Source organism: Podarcis muralis, chromosome Z, assembly GCF_964188315.1.
Source record: "Podarcis muralis chromosome Z, rPodMur119.hap1.1, whole genome shotgun sequence".
Classification (NCBI taxonomy): Eukaryota; Metazoa; Chordata; class Lepidosauria; order Squamata; family Lacertidae; genus Podarcis; species Podarcis muralis.
In genome coordinates, this window is record NC_135673.1 from 9,461,372 (window position 1) to 9,479,708 (window position 18,337).

The 18,337-nt window shown below is 44.9% G+C and overlaps 2 protein-coding genes across 9 annotated transcripts in view; one reads left to right on the forward strand and one right to left on the reverse strand.

Moving 5' to 3' along the window:
* The window catches only part of SLC31A2 (solute carrier family 31 member 2), a 989,995-nt gene that overhangs the window by 575,513 nt on the left and 396,145 nt on the right, over positions 1 to 18,337 (forward strand). The window lies entirely within an intron of this gene.
* Positions 1 to 18,337, reverse strand: part of CACNA1B (calcium voltage-gated channel subunit alpha1 B) — a 327,353-nt gene that overhangs the window by 297,033 nt on the left and 11,983 nt on the right. For all 8 annotated transcript variants that reach the window (XM_077922132.1, XM_077922131.1, XM_077922130.1 and 5 more), the window contains exon 3: positions 10,505 to 10,644. In XM_077922132.1, coding sequence (XP_077778258.1) covers positions 10,505 to 10,644 — 140 coding nt within the window. The remainder of the gene's footprint in view (positions 1 to 10,504; positions 10,645 to 18,337) is intronic.

Sequence of the window (18,337 nt, forward strand, 5' to 3'; positions counted from 1 at the left end):
AGACCCTGATGCTGGGAAAGATGGAGGGCACAAGGAGAAGGGGACGACAGAGCATGAGATGGTTGGACAGTGTTTTTGAAGCTACCAGCATGAGCTTGACCAAACTGCGGGAGGCAGTGGAAGACAGGAGTGCCTGGCGTGCTCTGGTCCATGGGGTCACGAAGAGTCGGACACGACTAAACGACTAAACAACAAAAATAAAGCAGGCAGACTGTGTATAAAGCAGCTCCCTACACTCTTTTGGAAAAGAGCCTTAGCCCAGTGATAGAGAATTCACTTTGCATGCAGAAGGTCCCAGGTCCAATCAAACGACTTGCTGCTGAGGGCTGTTAAAAACAAGGTTTCCCCTCCCCCCACCTTCATTTCAACAGCTGTTGAGACAAAGGAGAGGGAGACATCCAGAGCAAGCAGAATCGCCCTTCCTTCACAGCTACCAATACAAGAGGAGGGGTGATCTTGCTTACCGTTGGGTTCCTGCTTTGCCAAGCACTTCAAAAGCTTTTAGCAAACCAGGTACTTGGGAAGCCACTTGCGGTGGCGGAGGAACCCTCTCTGGCACCCGGGGCAAGACAGCCTGTATGGAGTGTGCATGCGAGAGGCAGCCCGTATGACGGCTGTGAGAGCGGCAGCCCATAGAGAGAGTGTACACGCGGCAGCCCTGTGGACAGAGTGAGAGAGCGGCAGCCCCTATGGACGGCGCATAAGAGTGGCAGCCCGTATGGACACTGCGCGAGTGGCGCCCATATGGACAGTGCGTGCCCTCGGCTGCCTACAAGCTGGGGGGAGGCAGGGGGCATCTTGTAACACACACACACACCGTGGTACACAGGGCAGCCTGCCCCCACTTCATACACCCCTGGCCACTCAAACAAGTTTGGCCAAGCTCCACCCTTACCTGTATGACACCATGTGTAGGGTGGGTGGTCATGGCTTGGCATGGGGAAGCCCAGCAGGCCAAGTTTGGCCTAGACTAGAGATAAGAGGTTCCCCAATCCTTCATTTAAAACATAAAATCCATTAAAATGAAATGTTGAAGACAACACTGAGACCAAAGCATATGTCAAATGTATATATTTTAAAGCTCAGTCTGTAAGCATCCCTGGGCATAAAATGTTTTCAGTTAGAATAGATGGCCATGTGCTCTACTTTACACTCTTCTGGTTGAAGATGTTCTCTGTTAGAAGGGCAGTCCAGCCCAAGTCTGGTTTAAAAATAAAGAACCATTAGAATGGAGAACAGGAAGGGACCTTGAAGCAGCCCAACGACAGTAGCATCTGGTCAGCAGACTGAGCAGGGATACTGGCTACAGTCATCCCCCACTATGATGATAGGATCTATTGCATTTCTACTTAAATTATAGGAACTTATAAAACTGCATCTGAACACAGATCAGCCTTTGTAAATTTGTATCCTCTTTTTTAATGATGCATTGTAGCCACTTTAATTGCTTTTTGGGAGGTCACTGAAACCCTTTTGCAAGACCAGCTCCCAAGCATATGGTAGAGGCAAATTCAAAACAAGGATTTCCTGAGTCATAGCTCAGTCTCTAATCTGCTACAATAACAATGCATTAAAAACACGGCTTCTACGTATATGCACCAGGGGTGCAAATTATAAGAGACGGAAGGGGTTACGGCCACCTCAGTATTTGTGGACAGGGGCTGAGCCCCTGACCAATATTGATGGGGGTGCCATCCCCCACTGCCACCGGGAGAGTGCTGGCATGTTGGGTGGGGGCTGGACATGTCATGTGACACCGGGGCCCCTCAATGTGGGGGGCAAGTCAGTGTCCCTGATATGCACCACAACCAATCTGTACTCCATGCAATTCAAAGTTGGAAGTCGGGTTTGGGAATAACCAAGTCTTCAAAGTTCCATACATTAAATACTGTATCCCCAGTAAACTCACTACTGTAGATTATTTTGCTGTTTTCTCTCTCACAGCTGGAGATGCTGAAAAGAAATTGGCTTAATGACACCTTGTCTTAGAAAAGAAATCAAAATGGAATCCATCACACCAGCAAACAAAGCTATTTTCTCAAAGGCTCTATTCAAAAGTAGTCAGCGCCAAATATTTCCATCCGAATCAAAGGCAATTCCATGCTCATCCCTTTCTAATCCAGTCCTCTTTGTTCAGAGTTCTCTGCAAAAAGAAGAAAGCTTTTTTGGTTGGACATGATTCCTTTCATGGTTTCTCTCTTTAATGAAAGGCCCCCAGTTTCAATGGCCAGGATTGTACAGGTACACCTGGGGTACACTTTTGCCTGAAACCATGGAGAGCAGCTGCTACAGAGGTCACACCAAGAGTCACATTCCCTTCTGGGCAGCCTTTTGGGGGCCACATTCCAGTGGTTGGGTGGGCCAGCTGCAAAAGGGATGAAGCAACAGGGTAAATTTTACTTTGTCACATTCAGCTAGTTTCTCACTCACTCTCCTCTCTGTCCTCCATCCAAAGGCACTACCAGAATTCAATGACATATTTCATCCAGACAATAAAACTCAAGGAGAATGCAAAGTAGGGCTGGTGGACTGTAGAGAAGGAGTTTTTAGTGAGAGGTTTAGCCTGAGGAAAGGGGTGTGACCTAGAAAGCGTCTCATGGGTCAGAGTGTGTGTGTCATATTTGGCTCTCAAGCTTGAGGCTTTTCACCCTTGTTATAGAGAACACCAAACTAAATGGAGTCTTTTACCTTACTCAAAATAAGCTAGCTTCCTGTGTTCCATGGTCATGCAAAGAAGCAATTGCAGGTTCATCATGTCAGAATTACGTCTGTTCCAAGACAATGCACTTTATTTACACATCAGCCTGAGTTCCCAGATTATCATGGTTTCTCATGCGCCAGCACTTACTTCCTCGCTACTGCTTGGGTTTCCATTATATATGGCTCTGAGATAGTGGCTTGTTTCTCCTTAATAAGCCAGAATTCCTAAACTTAAAAACACCACCATGGTTTATTGAAGTCTGGTTTGTGATTCCAACTGGCTTGGGAGAAGGAAACTGCCATTCTAGGCTTAGCTGTAATGGGAAGCCAAGTTTCATTGTGGATTCCTGTTAGTTTCTCTTTCTCGTGACCAAGGAAGAGCAATCAGGCAGAATGTGCTGTAATTGCTTGCTGCTTGCACACAATAAGCCATGGTAAACCAGAAAACCTGGCTTATCATGATATTTTGGGCTCCATCAAACACTATTTATTGAGCCTTCATCCAGATGTGCTTGGACAAAGCTTACGCAGAGGTTACCATTGGACATCTTCGCTGAGCAGTCATTCCAATTTATTTACAGGCATGTTATATGACAGTGAGCATCCATCCTAATCTCTTCATTGGGTGTTTATGCATCTGCTCAGCAATGATCATTCCTAGTCATTAGCCAAACTTGCTGGGGCTGATAGATACAGGGATCCTACAACAACTGTAGAGCTACAGGCCATACATGCCATCAATTGCTTTTTAAGTGGAGTTGTTGCACCATGGCAAGCACTTTAAAACGCTTTAACAGTGCAAATGTAAACTTCTGCTATGGTCTTGAATCCCTCCTGGAAAATGCTGACCATCTAGTAGCAACCTTTGATGATCATAGAATCATAGACTTGGAAAGTTCAACCGCCTGTAATGCAATAATCACAGCTAAATAATCCCTGACAGATGGCCACCGAACCTCTATATGAAAACCTGCAATGAAGGAGAGTCCACCACCTTATAATTTTACTATTTATACGTGACACAACTTACTGGGTTGTCCCAGCCACTCTGGGCAGCTTCCAACATATATACAAACATAATAAAACATTAAATGTTTAGAAACCTTCCCTATACAGCATTGCCTTCAGACAGCTCGGGGGTCAGATAACTCTATAGCCTCCAACATTTCTCAAATGAAAACAGGGACATCATAAGGAAAAGTGGGACATTCCGGTGTCAAACAGAAATGGGGATGGCTTCTCTAAATCAGAGGTGTCCCTGGAAAATAGGGACACTTGGAGGGTCTGCCTTTCTAGGGAATTATGAAGTGCACTCCCCTGCCAAAGGAATGAACAGGACAGAAAGTTTATTGTCAAGCTGACCCTTACAATCATTTCTATAGCACAGCTGTCTCATGTATAGGCAGCTATTCCCCAGTCTGTGCTCTATGGAGCAGTTGCAACAATTGGGGGGCAGTCTCCCTCCACTCATTTATTTACCTCCCCCCCCCCCATGGGCTATACACACACAGCTGGAGGCTTTGCCTGGATGGAAGCTGCCTCTGCTCTTCCCACTTCAGTCCTCTCCTGGTTCTGGGAGACAGTGGCGCAAGAAAGGGTGGAGGAACACCTGGTCCTTCACTTGCCTGGCCTGCCTATTCCTCCTCTTTTTCCAACCCATCCTGTGCTCCAGCTCTGGAGCTTCTCCTGCCTCTGACTCTTGCCTCCTGCCTGGTACAGGCCCCCTCTCCCAAGTCAGACTCCAGCCCTGCTTCCCCTGGAGCACACTCGTCAGCGTCCTACCAGTCAGTGTCCTGACAGGAGTCCATTCCACTGTCAAACAGCTCTTACTGTCAGAAGGTTCTTCCTAATGTTTAGTCAGAATCTCCTTTGTTGTCATTTGTAACTATTGGCTTGGGTCCTACACTCTAGACTAGAGCAGCAGAAAACAAGCTTCCTCCATCTTCCATGTGGATATTTGAATATAATGACCCTTGCCCACTACAGCCATACCTCGGGTTACAGACGCTTTGGGCTGCATTTTTTTGGGTTGTGGACCGCCAAAACCCGGAAGTACTGGAACGGGTTACTTCCGGGTTTCGACTGTCGCGCATGCGCAGAAGCACTGAATCACAACCCACGCGTGCGCAGACATGGGTAGCAAACACCGCAGGTTGTGAACGTGCATCCTGCACGGATCATGTTCACAACCCGAGCATCCACTGTATTTAGATAATGATCATTCAGTGAACCAGTTATAAATTTCTATGTTTCAGCAATATGTGTAGTGTTGAAATAAAGCTGTGGAGGGGCGTTTGTTTGGTTTTTGCTCTTGGTCTTGCAAGTTGAAATGGCAGGCATTACAGTTAATGTAGCAACCTCTTCCCCGCAGAGAGCCTCTCTGCAAAGAAATGTCACCAACTATATATACAAAGTCCTCTCCCTGCTGCCCGCCTGGTAGGAAGCCCCATGTACAAGACACTTTCAATACATCCCAGCCAGGATCAGCAGGAGAAGCCAGAAGCCTTGACATTAACACTCTTGCACTTCAAAAGAATGCATGTGTTTGATGAGAGCAACAAGGCTTCTTATTACAGCTGTCTAATCAAACTTGCTATTGTGCAATTATATTCAAAGATCAAACAGCACTTAAAACTACTTGCAATAATGATACCAAAAAAAGGCTGGCATTTTTTTCCTAAAACGAATCGCTTACATCGTGTGTGCACATGTAACATCACATCTTTGTTTATGATCCTATGACTAAGACAGCATCCATCAGCAGCTCCCCAGAAAATAATTAACTTCTTTCAAGCAATGGGACGGAAAATACCCTTGCCTCACACATCACCAGCCTCCTTTCTCTTGGAGTCCCCTATGCAATAAAAGTGTTGTATGCAACTAAGTTTTACTCAGAGCAGACCTACTAATATTAACCCAAATCAGACCATTGGTCCATCTAGTTGAATACAGTCATACCTCGGGTTACAGATGCTTCAGGTTGCATTTTTTTGGGTTACAGACGTGCCAAAACTCGGAAGTACCGGAACGGATTACTTCTAGGTTTTGGCGGTCGCGCATGTGCAACAGTGCTAAATCGCGCTTTGTGCATGCGCAGAAGTGCCAAATCGCAACCCGCGCATGCATACACGTGGTGCTGCGGGTTGCAAATGCTGCAGGTTGTGAACATGCTTCCCGCACGGATAACGTTCTCAACTGAAGCGTCCACTGTACTGTCAACACTGACTAGCAACAACTCTGGAGTTTCAGGCTGAGACATTCCCAGTCCTACTTGGAGATACCTGGGATTGAAGCTGGGGACTTCTACACACAAAGCAGCTTCTCTAGCTCTGAGCTATGGCCCCTCCCCCAAGGTAGGATCCTAACTAATGGGTTCAAATCGCAAGAGGGAAGAGATTTAGACTAAATAGGAAGAACTCCCTGGTGGTGCTTCAAAAGCCCTACTTGGAGATGGCAGAGATTGAACTTGAGATCTTCTGCATGCAAAGCAGATGCTCTAACCATAGAGCAAGTGTCCTTCCCAAGTCAGTCATGCCCATCAATTTTAATGAGCCTACTGATGCAGGTCAAACTTTGAATAAAACCCTAAGCTATGAAGACACACAACCTACCATAATATTTAGGAGGGTATCCCAACAGATCCCATTACTCATGATTTTTCCACAAGGTAGAGCAGCTGCCGTATTTTTCTGTCTATAAGACGCCCCCATGTATAAGACGCCCCCTATTTTGGGGGACTCAGATTTAAGTAAATGGGGGGAGATGGCCCCGTATATAAGACGCCCTCTAATTTTTGACATTATTTTTTAGGGGGGAAACCTAGTCTTATACATGGGGAAATACGGTATTTTAAGTTTTATGCCACATACATGAAGGCATAGTTCAGAACAGAAAATCAATCTGGAACAACTCAAACATAACCAAGCTGTTCTCGTTGTCATAGACACAGATCAGAATCCCATTTTACCTATAGGTATATATTTGAAAGAACGGAGAGGGGAACCACCTTGATTATGATCATAATATACTGGGTTGGAGCACTGAAGAGAAACTTATTGGCATTAAGCAGTCTTGAGTTTGAGCCACTGAACATTCAGTTGAAATTTACTAGCTTCAGTTAACTCTGAGAAAGCTCTACTCTGTGTTAAGTCTGGGCTTTAATCCAAAGAAAATAAACCTTAAAATGGCAACCCTAACTGAACTTCCTTGGAAGTAAGTCCACTCAAACTCAATGAGTCTTGCAAAAGGGAATATCCTCAAATAAGAGTACCAAGAACTACATACGGTTTAGGAAAACAATTATTGTAGTAAAGATTCTTGTAGTAATTTACAATGCTCCTTGCACTGTGAGTCTAGGAAATCTTTGGGACCACCCGATCCCTTATTTCCATGCCTGATCACTATGATTTTTGGAGGAATCCCTGATGGTGGTCTACCATGGCTCAGATGGCTGGCTTGTAACTACTAGAAAAGGTGCATTTGAAACTCCTTCCCAACTGAGATTAAACAGGCACACACACACCTTGGTGAACTTCAGGCACATGGCAAATACTTTCTTGTTCTAGCAGGCATTTTAAGGAAGTGTTTGGTTTTCCTATAATTTTTGATTATTTAATTGTCCCCATTTGTGGACAATTCTGTGGACTGTATCCATGTACGCTGCTTAGAAATGTGAATAACTAAGCAGCATAGAAATGTCTTAAATAAAGGGATGCAGCTCTCCAGATTTTGTAGGACTCCCACCTCCCAACCAAACAGCATAATTGTTAGCAACAACAGAAACTGTAGTTCAGCAACATCTGAAGGGTCACCAGTTTCCTCCACTCAGCTGTAAATGGAAATATATTACCATTGAGAAAGACCTGTTTGGGTTAATATGTTTTCCACTCTTAGATGTTTTTATATAAACATGATAAGGTTATTCTTGACATTTTTAGAACCAGAGAATTGTAGAGTTGGAAGGGACCCCCAAGGAGCATCTAGCCCAACCCCCTGCAATGCATGAATCTCAACTAAAGCATCCATGACAGATGGCCACCCAACCTCTGCTTAAAAACTTCCAAGGAAGGAAAGTCCACTAACTTCCAAGAGAGTTTGTTCCGCTGATAGTTGTCTGAAAGTTATTCCTTGTATTTAGTCAGAATCTCCTTTCTTGTAAACTGAGGTCCTAGCCTCCAGAGCAAGAGAAATCAAGCTTGTTCCCTCTTCCATGTGACAGCCCTTTAGATATTTGAAGAATGCAATCCTGTCTCCTCTCAGTCTCCTTTTTACCAGGCTATACATACCCAGTTCCCTCAACCGTTCCTCATAAGGCTTGATTTCCAGACCCCTGATCAACTTGGTTGTCCTCCTCTAAACACGTTCTAGCTTATCAATATATTTCATAAACTGTGGTGCCCAGAGCTGGATACAGTACTCCAGGTGTGGTCTGACCAAGGGGGAATAGAGTGGTAATATTACTTACCTTGATCATGACAATATATGTCTATTGATGCAGCCTAGAATAGCAGTAGCTTTTTTTCTGCTGCACCACACTGCTGACTCATGTTAAGCTTGTGATCTGCTAAGTTTCCTAGATCCTTCTCACATGTACTACTGGCAAGCCAGGTGCCCCCCATCTTAGATTTGGGCAACTGGTTCTTCCTATCTAAGTGTACAACCTGACATTTGTCCCTATTAAAATTCATTTTGTCAGTTTTTTCCCAGTTCTCCAACCTGTTAAGATCATATTAAATCCTGATTCTGTCTTCTGCAGCACTGGCATCCCCTTCCAGCAATCTGCAAATCTGATGAGCACCCCATCCATATATTCATCCAAGTCACTTATAAAGTTGTTGAACAACAACAGGTCCAGGACAGAACCCTGTGGCACCCCAACTGTCACTTTTTTGCAGGATGATTAGGAACTGTTAGTGAGGACTCTTTGGGTTCGGTCAGTCAACCAGCTACAAATCCGCATAAGAGTTACCTTGTCCAGCCCACATATCTCCGCAAGAATATCATGGGGGACTTAGTAAAAAACCTACTGACATCAAGATATGCTATGTTCACAGCACTCCCCTGATCCAAGTAGTCCAATATTAGGTATTTCTGGTTTAGTGTGCTTATTTTAATTTCATTAAGAATTAAGGTTTGTAACCATTATTCATCCCATCTCAGAGCAGACACACTGAAATGTATGGACATGACTCATTTGTGTACAGTGGACGCTCAGGTTGCGAACGTGATCCGTGTGGGATGCACGTCCACAACCCACAGCGTCCGCAACCCTCAGCTGCATATCTGCACATGTGCGGGTTGTAATTTGGCACTTCTGCGCATACGCAACTGCAGAAACCCAGAAGTAACCCATTCCAGTACTTCCGGGTTTCGGCAGTCCATAACCCGAAAAACCGCAACCTGAAGTGTCTGTAAACCGAGTTATGACTGTACTGCTCTGAGTAGAACTTAGCTAGATACAATACAGTGGTGCCTCGCAAGACGAAATTAATCCGTTCCGCGAGTCTCTTCGTCTTGCGGTTTTTTCGTCTTGTGAAGCACGGCTATTAGCGGTTTAGCGGCTATTAGCGGCTTAGCGGCTATTAACGGCTTAGCGGCTTTAAGAGAAAGGAAACAAACTCGCAAGAACTCGCAAGATGTTTCGTCTTGTGAAGCAAGCCCATAGGGAAATTCGTCTTGCGGAACGACTCAAAAAACGGAAAACCCTTTCGTCTAGCAAGTTTTTCGTCTTGCGAGGCATTCTTCTTGCGGGGCACAACTGTAGCTTCCTTAACTGAACATGAATGCTAATCTTACTTTGGAGGATTCGTGCTTAAGACTGAACTGTCTGAACATACGAGTTTAACTGATTAGCCATGATGAATCAATTTACATGTGAATAAAACAATTATTATGAAGAGCCAGGTGTACACTTTATTTAGTTTCAGTGCAATGGCACATGTTACAGCAGACAAAAGCACAGACCTGTCCATGAGTAAAGGGAGAATACCTCTAAGCCAGTCTGCCATCTATATAAATACTTGGGGATGCAGCCCCTGCTTATGTTGCTTGCCAAACTTACTTAGGACTGCCCCATTCCCCTTGCCAACCCCTCACCCCCCCCCCATTACCCAATCCCCCAAATGATTCAGAGATACCAGTTGGGTATTTCAGCTCAGCAACACGTCTGAGGTACTTCTCAGTTTATACCAGTCAATAACTGTAAAGGTACAAGGAGGAAAATGGACACCCACTCCTTATTATACCATATCCAGAAGCTCAAAATAGGGCACAACTAGATGTTTTATAACTGAAGAGCAAATCATCATCTTTCCAAAATATCCAGCGTATTGATCATTTTTATTCAGTATTATGCTACTTCGTGACTCCTACCCCTTTGCATTCTTCTTGGTCTCAAAGGCAAAGTGAACCTCCTTTTGTTCACATATTGTCCGATCTAATCCACCTCTAAAACATTTCCTGCTTTTAAAACTGTTCTGTAGTTTTCAGAAGACGATTTGGCATTAAAAAGAAGAAGAAAGAAATGAAAAGGATTGCATTCAGAGTTAAGATCTGCCAACCATCTATTATTTTTTAAGTGTGTTCATAAACTTGGGCTAGACAAAGACTTGCCCAAATTCACCTCCACAACAGCTCCTCTGTAAGTCTTCAGATATAGCTTTACTATAGAATCTTAATAGCACCATACTCTCTTCTTCACCTTGCTGATGAAAATAATAAGCATCAAAGCAACTCACTCTCAGCATAATTTCTACAAATTGTGGAGACGGGGGAGAGAGAGCGGGGAGAGGGGGAAATCACTTACCCTGTAAGGACGACAACAAAATCCATCACGTTCCAGCCGTTTCGGAGATAAGAGCCTTTGTGGAAAGCAAAACCCAGCGCGATGATCTTAATGCCAGCTTCAAAGCAAAATATTCCAATAAAATATGGCTCAGTGTCATCCTAAAAAGAAGAGGAGGGAAGGGGAAGAACAGCAATGTCAGGCAAAGGGCTACAATTCTACAGATGCTGGGATAGTCAATTCACGTTTTATTTCTTGCTATCAAGAGTTCACTGTTTGGTTTGGTTTTTCTACACTGTACAGACTGTAAACTTCACCCTCAGCCATCCTACCCTGCATTTCCTCCCCTGTGAGTCACCTCAAACTCATGTTTGTGTTTTAAGTTCAAACTTATGAAATAGTGAAGCAAATGAAGATTGAAAAGAAAGGAGGAGAGTGCGTTATCCTCCAAGCCTATGTTATCATACAGTCATCCAATGTCTTCTGCATATAATCTGAGGCCTTTTTATGAGTTGAAACTCGAATCACTACCTTGTGTCCCATTTCCCGAAATCCTTCCTGGTTTTCTACTTTCCTCATTGATTCTGGCCCCTTTGCAGAGTGAATCTACACAATCACTCTCCCCGTTTTGAGCCAAAATTGAGGTCAGCTAAGAAGCAAAGAGGGAGTATTGTTAGCAGCTTGACAGGAATAAAGCAGGTGGATCTTACTGCACTGCAGCTTCCATCAGAGCAGAAGGCAACACAGCCAATGGTCAGGGATGCTGGGAGATGACATCTGGCAACATCTGGAGTGCCACAGCCTCCTCACCCCTGTTCAAAGAAGCAGAATTCCCCACCGCATGAAAGGAACACCTCCTAAAGGGAGTTGCTTCTTAGAGTAGGGGTGGAAAACTTTGTTCGCTCTAGGTATTGTTGGACTCCAACTCGCATCAGCCCCGGCCAGCATGGCCAGAACTCAGAAATGTTGGGAGTTGTCATCAGTATTCCACCCCCTCCCCCCAAGAAAAATAGGTGCCAGAACTCACGATGAAGTTGTTGCAGAAAGTTGCAGGGCAACTCGGAGCAGCTCTGAACACCTGTTTGACAATAGCCATGTTCACCACCTGTGAAGGTGCAAAGAACTACAGCACCTGTCTCCCTAGATGTGCCCCCCTCCCTCATTTTCTTATATTTAGGCAATTGGCCAGGGCAGCTTGGAAGGTTGTTTGCGCAAATGTGTGTGTGTGCGCAATGGTGGAGGCCTGGCTGAAGAGCTTAAAGTCCACCACTGCTTGTAACGCCATCAAAAAAAGTAATGAGACTCATTTGGCACTACTTGTTTTTGAAGAAACCATGCCAGGTCTTAGTAATCACAACATCTTTTTCTAAGTGCTCACAGATCAACCATTCAATTGTTTGTTCTAGGGTCTTTCTTGGTATCAGTTTCAAGCTGACAAGTTAGTAGTTACCTAGGTCTTCTTTTTCCTCTTTTTTGAAAAGTTGGATACAACTTTTTCCCACCTCCAGACTGTAGGGATCTCACCTGTTTCCAGGAATTCTCAGTTTATAGACTCTGAGATTACTTATGCAAGCTCCTTTAGTACCCTTGGTTGCAGCTCATCAGACCCTGAAGATCTGAATTCATTTAAAGTAGCTAGATGTTCCCTTACCCCCCCCTTTTTTTTTTTCTATCTGGGGCTGCAGCTTCCTTCTTGCATTGTTTATTCCCTTATCACCAGCTTGGGCACCACTTTCCTTTTGGGTGAAGACAGAGGCAAAGTACCGTAGGTATTGATCATTTCTGCCTTCTCTCTATCACCCAATAGCATTTCTCCGTCTTTTCCAATCAGAGAACTTTGCTTTCCATGGAGGTGCAGGTTGCAGCCACACCAAAGGTGGCATTTTTCTATCTCCGCCGTATTAAGCAGTTGGTCCCTTACCTTTCTTGCCCTGATCTGGCCACAGTGATCCATGCGATGGTCACCTCCAGGCTTGATTATTGTAACTCACTCTACACGGGGCTGCCCTTGAAGCTGACCCAGAAACTCCAGCAGGTGCAGAATGTCGTGGCAAGGCTCCTTACAGGGTCCTTGCCATGGGATCACATTCATCCAGTGCTTTACCAGCTGCACTGGCTCCTGGTGGAGTACAGGGTCAGGTTTAAGGTGCTGGTTTTGACCTTTAAAGCCCTATGCAGCCTAGGGCCCACGTACCTATGGGACCACCTCTCCTGGTATGCCCCATGGAGGACATTAAGGTACACAAAGGACAACACTTTGGAGGTCCCAAGTCGCAAGGTGGATAGATTGGTCTCAACTAGGGGCAGGGCCTTTTCAAGTACTGGCCCCGACTTGGTTGAACACTCTGTCAAAAGAGACTAGGGCGCTGTGGGACTTGACATCTTTCCGCAGGGCCTGCAAGACAGAGCTGTTCCGTCTGGCTTTGGTTTGGACTCAGTCTGACCCTTATGTTTCCCTTCCCTCATGGTTTTGATCTATGGGCTACTTTTAAAATGAGGCAGCATTTTAAATTGCATTTTAACCTGTATTTTAAAGTGGTTGTTTTTGTTTGTTTGTTTTTCCTATTATCTTTTTACTGTAATTTTACTGGTGTTAGCCGCCCTGAGCCCGGCTCTGGCTGGGGAGGGCATGGTATAAATAAAATTTATTATTATTATTATTCATTCTTCCTCCTGTTTCTAACACAGCCAAAGAAACCTTTTATTATCATTATTAATGTACAGTATCTTGTAAGCCTGAACTCATTCTGAGCATTGGCCTGCCTGACCTTCTCTCTGAGACTGTTGGTTACTCATGTATACTCTTCTTTCGTGATTTCCCCTTTCTTTCATTTCTTATTCATGGCCTTGTTAAATCTAAGCTCATCTGTAAGCTCCTTATGCAGCTACCCTGGTTTCTTTAGATGCCTCCCAATTTCTTCCTTGTTGGAATTGTCTGCACCTGTGTCTTCCATCTTTCACCTTTAAGAAACTCCCATTAATCTTTGAAGTATTTCTGACCATGTGATCTCACCCAGTAGTTCCTTAAGCTTTTTGAAATCAGCCTTCTTAAGGTCCAGAATGCATGTCTGCAGTGCCAGATTAAACCCTGTGGAGGCCCGTAGGCAGTCCAAGGTGAGGGCATGGAATCAACCTTGCAGCTCCAGTAATACATGGATCCTGGCAGTCTCGCATCCACATGTCGTGTTCCTCCAGAGGTTCGTCTCCTGCATGGGGAGATCTTCCACCTCCCTACGTGCATCACTGCTCCAGGACAGTCCACTCTGCTCTATCAAGGAATTCCTCCTCTTGGCCAGTAGCTCAGAGTGTGGTTAGTGAGCTCAAGTTGCTGTGCCTTCTCGTTCAGCAAGGCAACCGAGTGTAGTTTTGCACCTTCTCGGGCAAGAAGACAAACATGGCACAGGTGCTGCTGGTCACTGCAGCAGCTCCCTCACCACCCATGTCTCTTGGTCCTGGGTACCCCCTGAGGCAGCACTTGAGACTTTCCCCTCAAACCACCCTCACAAATGCCCCTGTTTACAAGTCCTGGTTATGAGCTCCCGGAGGCTGCAATCAATCTTACATAATCATAATATCATACAATCATGATACAATACCATACAATCATAATATCACATAACTGTGATATCATAATATCATACAATCGTAATATATCATACTATCATACAGGATAAAAACAAGTGTGGGGTATTGTTGTTTTGTTTATTATGCTATGTGTTTTCTGTTTTTATATTGTAAACTGCCCTGTGATGCTCTGAAGAAGGGCAATAAGAAATACTGGGTTATATTTAGTATTTTTTCTACCCATTTATTAATGGCCATGGCTAAGCTCATAAACTTGAGTAGGTCTACTCCATGTAAGCCGGGACGCGGGTGGCGCTGTGGGTAAAAGCCTCAGCGCCTAGGGCTTGCTGATCGAAAGGTCGGCGGTTCGAATCCCTGCGGCGGGGTGCGCTCCCGCTGCTCGGTCCCAGCGCCTGCCAACCTAGCAGTTCGAAAGCACCCCCGGGTGCAAGTAGATAAATAGGGACCGCTTACTGGCGGGAAGGTAAACGGCGTTTCCGTGTGTGGCTCTGGCTCGCCAGATGCAGCTTGTCACGCTGGCCACGTGACCCGGAAGTGTCTTCGGACAGCGCTGGCCCCCAGCCTCTTGAGTGAGATGGGCGCACAACCCTAGAGTCTGTCAAGACTGGCCCGTACGGGCAGGGGTACCTTTACCTTTACTCCATGTAAAAACAGCAAACAAAGAAGACCTAAAGTGCTAATCCAAAATTATATGACAAAAGAGCAATGTCTACCCATCTCACTTAAGGATGAACAACTCAGAGTTTAGAGTCGTACAAAGAGTCTTCCAGAGCCTTAAAGACTAACAGATTTATTATGGCATAAGCTTTCCTGTAGTCCACAAAAGCTGATGTCACAATATATTTGTCAGTCTTTATGGTGCCACTTCTTTTGCTACAAGACACAAACACAGTTATCCCGCCCCACCCACCCCCAACAAAAACAAAAGTCTCATTGGAGGTGTTCTTTGCAGCAAAGCAATGCAGCCTAGAATAAATCTCATTAGCATCCCTCACAACCTAATCCCAGAGCAGGCTACCCGGGCCCCTAAAAAGACCATCCCAAAAGGCTTAGGTGTGCCATGCGAAAGAAAAGACTTCCTCTTTTCAACAGAGGTTAATACGACTGGCTCATGCCTCGCTGCTTTTAAAGAGCCTGTGGTTAGGATACAGAACAAGGCCCATTAGCCGAGTGAAAAGGCTGTCATGTTAAATAAGGGAGAAAGCTGCTATGCCCTGCCTCCATGTCAGAACCAACAAGCAGCACATCCTGGGTAAATGAGAAGCCTTCTGCATGGATTAGTTACAATGAGGACCATGTGCTCCAATCTTTTCTCTGGTCTAGAGGGGATGGGCAGCATGCGCAAGCAAGCAAGCAGGATGCCACTGGGAGTAGGGATGGAGGAGAAATTTTGATACTGTTTGCATTTTAAAGAGGAAGGAATCAATTCCCACTTTGTGAACCAATACACAAAGCAAAGTATAGCTACCCTTTGAAATCTACAGTTTTGTGGTTTTGGTTGTGCATATCTTCCAGGCAAAGAACATGGGCCAAAATTAAGAGAAAGCATGCATATCATTTTAGGGGAAACTCTTTTTTTTGGGGGGGGGGAATGTGTATATTAGTCAAAACCACAGATGAAAATTAGGAAGAAATTGACTCTAAAAGGCTTGTAAGTTTTCATTAAGATCCCCACCTGCCCTGCCACCCCCACCCCCACCCAACAAGTGCAAGACGCTACAGAAGTGTGAGGAACTGGATTTCAAGATTGGGAGTGGGGACGAGAAAACAACTTTGGCAAATTAATCCATTCCCTTCCTGGGAGATGATTCTAGCAAGAGTTACTGCAGGACAAGGGTGAATGGAACCATCAATCAACAGGGCAGCATCAGAACTGGACCAAAAGAGGAAGAGGAAGAGGAAAACCCAAATTGAAAATTACTTCCCTTCCATGAATTTGAATACCATACAGAAATGCATCCATGCTGCAGAAAATTGCGTGTAAAACATGGATATTAGTCAAAATTGTGTGTAAAGCATGGATATTAGTCAAAATTGCACACAATAGTGTACTCGTTAGGAGAAGTTTGAACTAAAATGCTGACAAATAAGAACTTTTCAAAATTTGAGAATGTGGAGAACTGAACTTAAGGTTTGGAAGGAGAGGAACAGAGAAACCAAAAAAATGGCAGCTCCTTCTATCCCTAATGCCACCATATACCAGATGTCAGAATTCTTAAGCACACCTGAAAATATGCTGTGCTTGTATCACTGGTTCAAGAGGCAGATTTGGTCTTACTTCAAATCAAAAGTCATAAGAAAAGGGTCATTTCCTCACACAACTCCCGTCTTTAAACCTTTATCAATAAAGGTTTTGCAGAAGTTGCTACTGAACAACTGTTTTGGTCTCACCCGGTAGTGTAGCTAGCCAGGAGCGGTCCACACCAGGCCAGTGGGGGGGGGGCATGTCATAGGGTGCCATGGGGGGGTCTGTACTGTGACACAGTGGCTGCTGTGCATTGGGGGTTTGGATTCTGGGTGGCAGGGGAGCTTGAGGGATCACAGCAGTTGCTTAGTGTTTGGGGCGCTGCAGGCGGTTGCTACACCTCTGGGCTCACCTGGGTACAAATTGGCACTTTCAAATCCTGGTATACTTACTAATGACCTGACTAAGCTATTCAAACAAGATATAATGACACAGGCTTCCTGAGATATTATTTCCTCCAAGCTTAAGGTGGAAGAGAAAATAGCACACAAAATATGACAAAAGGGAGGAATTTAAAGCTCCTTATTTGTGGAAAACTAGTCTCAGAGCAGCTGGCCATTATTAAAATAAGAAAAAATATCAACAGGTATCTAACCATAATACACAGTGCACATAGCTGAAACACTCAGCATTTAAACTATTCAACAGTCATTGAATTGTTTAAACATTGAGCATCTAAGGCAGGCATGGCCAAACTTGGCCCTCCAGCTGTTTTGGGACTACAATTCCCATCATTCCTAACCCCTGGTCCTGTTAGCTAGGGATGATGGGAGTTGTAGTCACAAAACAGCTGGAGGGCCAAGTTTGGCCATGCCTGATCTAAGGCCATAACACTGTATTTGCTTACTCAAGTGTAAACACCAATAACCTCAACAGGTTGTACCCAACTAAGGTCAATTCAGAGTTTACCCTTTGAAGTTAATGGGTAGTACCCAATGTTAGTTCTACTCAGAGTATATTCAGTGAAATTAAAGGGAATAAATAGCTTAGACCATCGATTTCAGTGTCTACCCTTCTCAGAGTAGAATTTAGCTGAATACAAGAATAGGCACCTAACTTAGTCTTGTGCATCAATTTCTACAGCTCTACTCCAAGTAGGACTAGCATTGCCTATAGTGGGGCTTTGTAGTTGTTGTTCAGTCATTTAGTCATGTCCGACTCTTCGTGACCCCATGGACCAGAGCACGCCAGGCACTTCTGTCTTCCACTGCCTCCCGCAGTTTGGAGACAGTAAGTGGGGCTTACTTTTGAATAAACACGGAAGAGTTAACTGTAAGCTGTGTATATTATGGTTAGATAATTTTGTCTTTGTTTCTAGGTATTATACTGATGGTAGGTTATTGGATTTGGTTTTTACAGCACGTTTATTTTAAGAACATAAGAAGAGTGTGCTGGATCAGGCCAATGGCCCATCTAGTCCAGAATCCTGTTTTCACAATGGCCAAACAGATGGTGCCTGTACAAAACTGACAAGAAGGACACAGGAATAAGCACACTCTCCCCACCTGTGGTTTCCAGCAACTGATAGTCAGAGGCATATTGCCTCAGTGAAGCCAGAGTATAGCCATCATGACAGGAAGCCCCTGATAACCTTCCCCCTCATGAATTTGTCTCATGCTCTTGTAAAGGGACACAGGTGGCACTGTGGTCTAAACGACAGAGCCTAGGGCTTGCTGATCAGAAGGTCGGCGGTTCAAATCCCCGCAACAGGGTGAGCTCCCATTGTTCGGTCCCAGCTCCTGCCAACCTAGCAGTTCGAAAGCATGTTAAAGTGCAAGTAGATAAATAGGTACCACTCCGGCGGGAAGGTAAACGGCATTTCCACACGCTGCTCTGGTTCGCCAGAAGCGGCTTAGTCATGCTGGCCACATGACCCGGAAGCTGTCTGGGGACAAACGTCGGCTCCCTCGGCCAGTAAAGTGAGATGAGTGCCGCAACCCCAGAGTCATCCGTGACTGGACTTAACCTTGTAAAGTTGTCCAAATTGGTGGCCACCACTGCCTTCTTTTGCTAAAGAGTTTTAC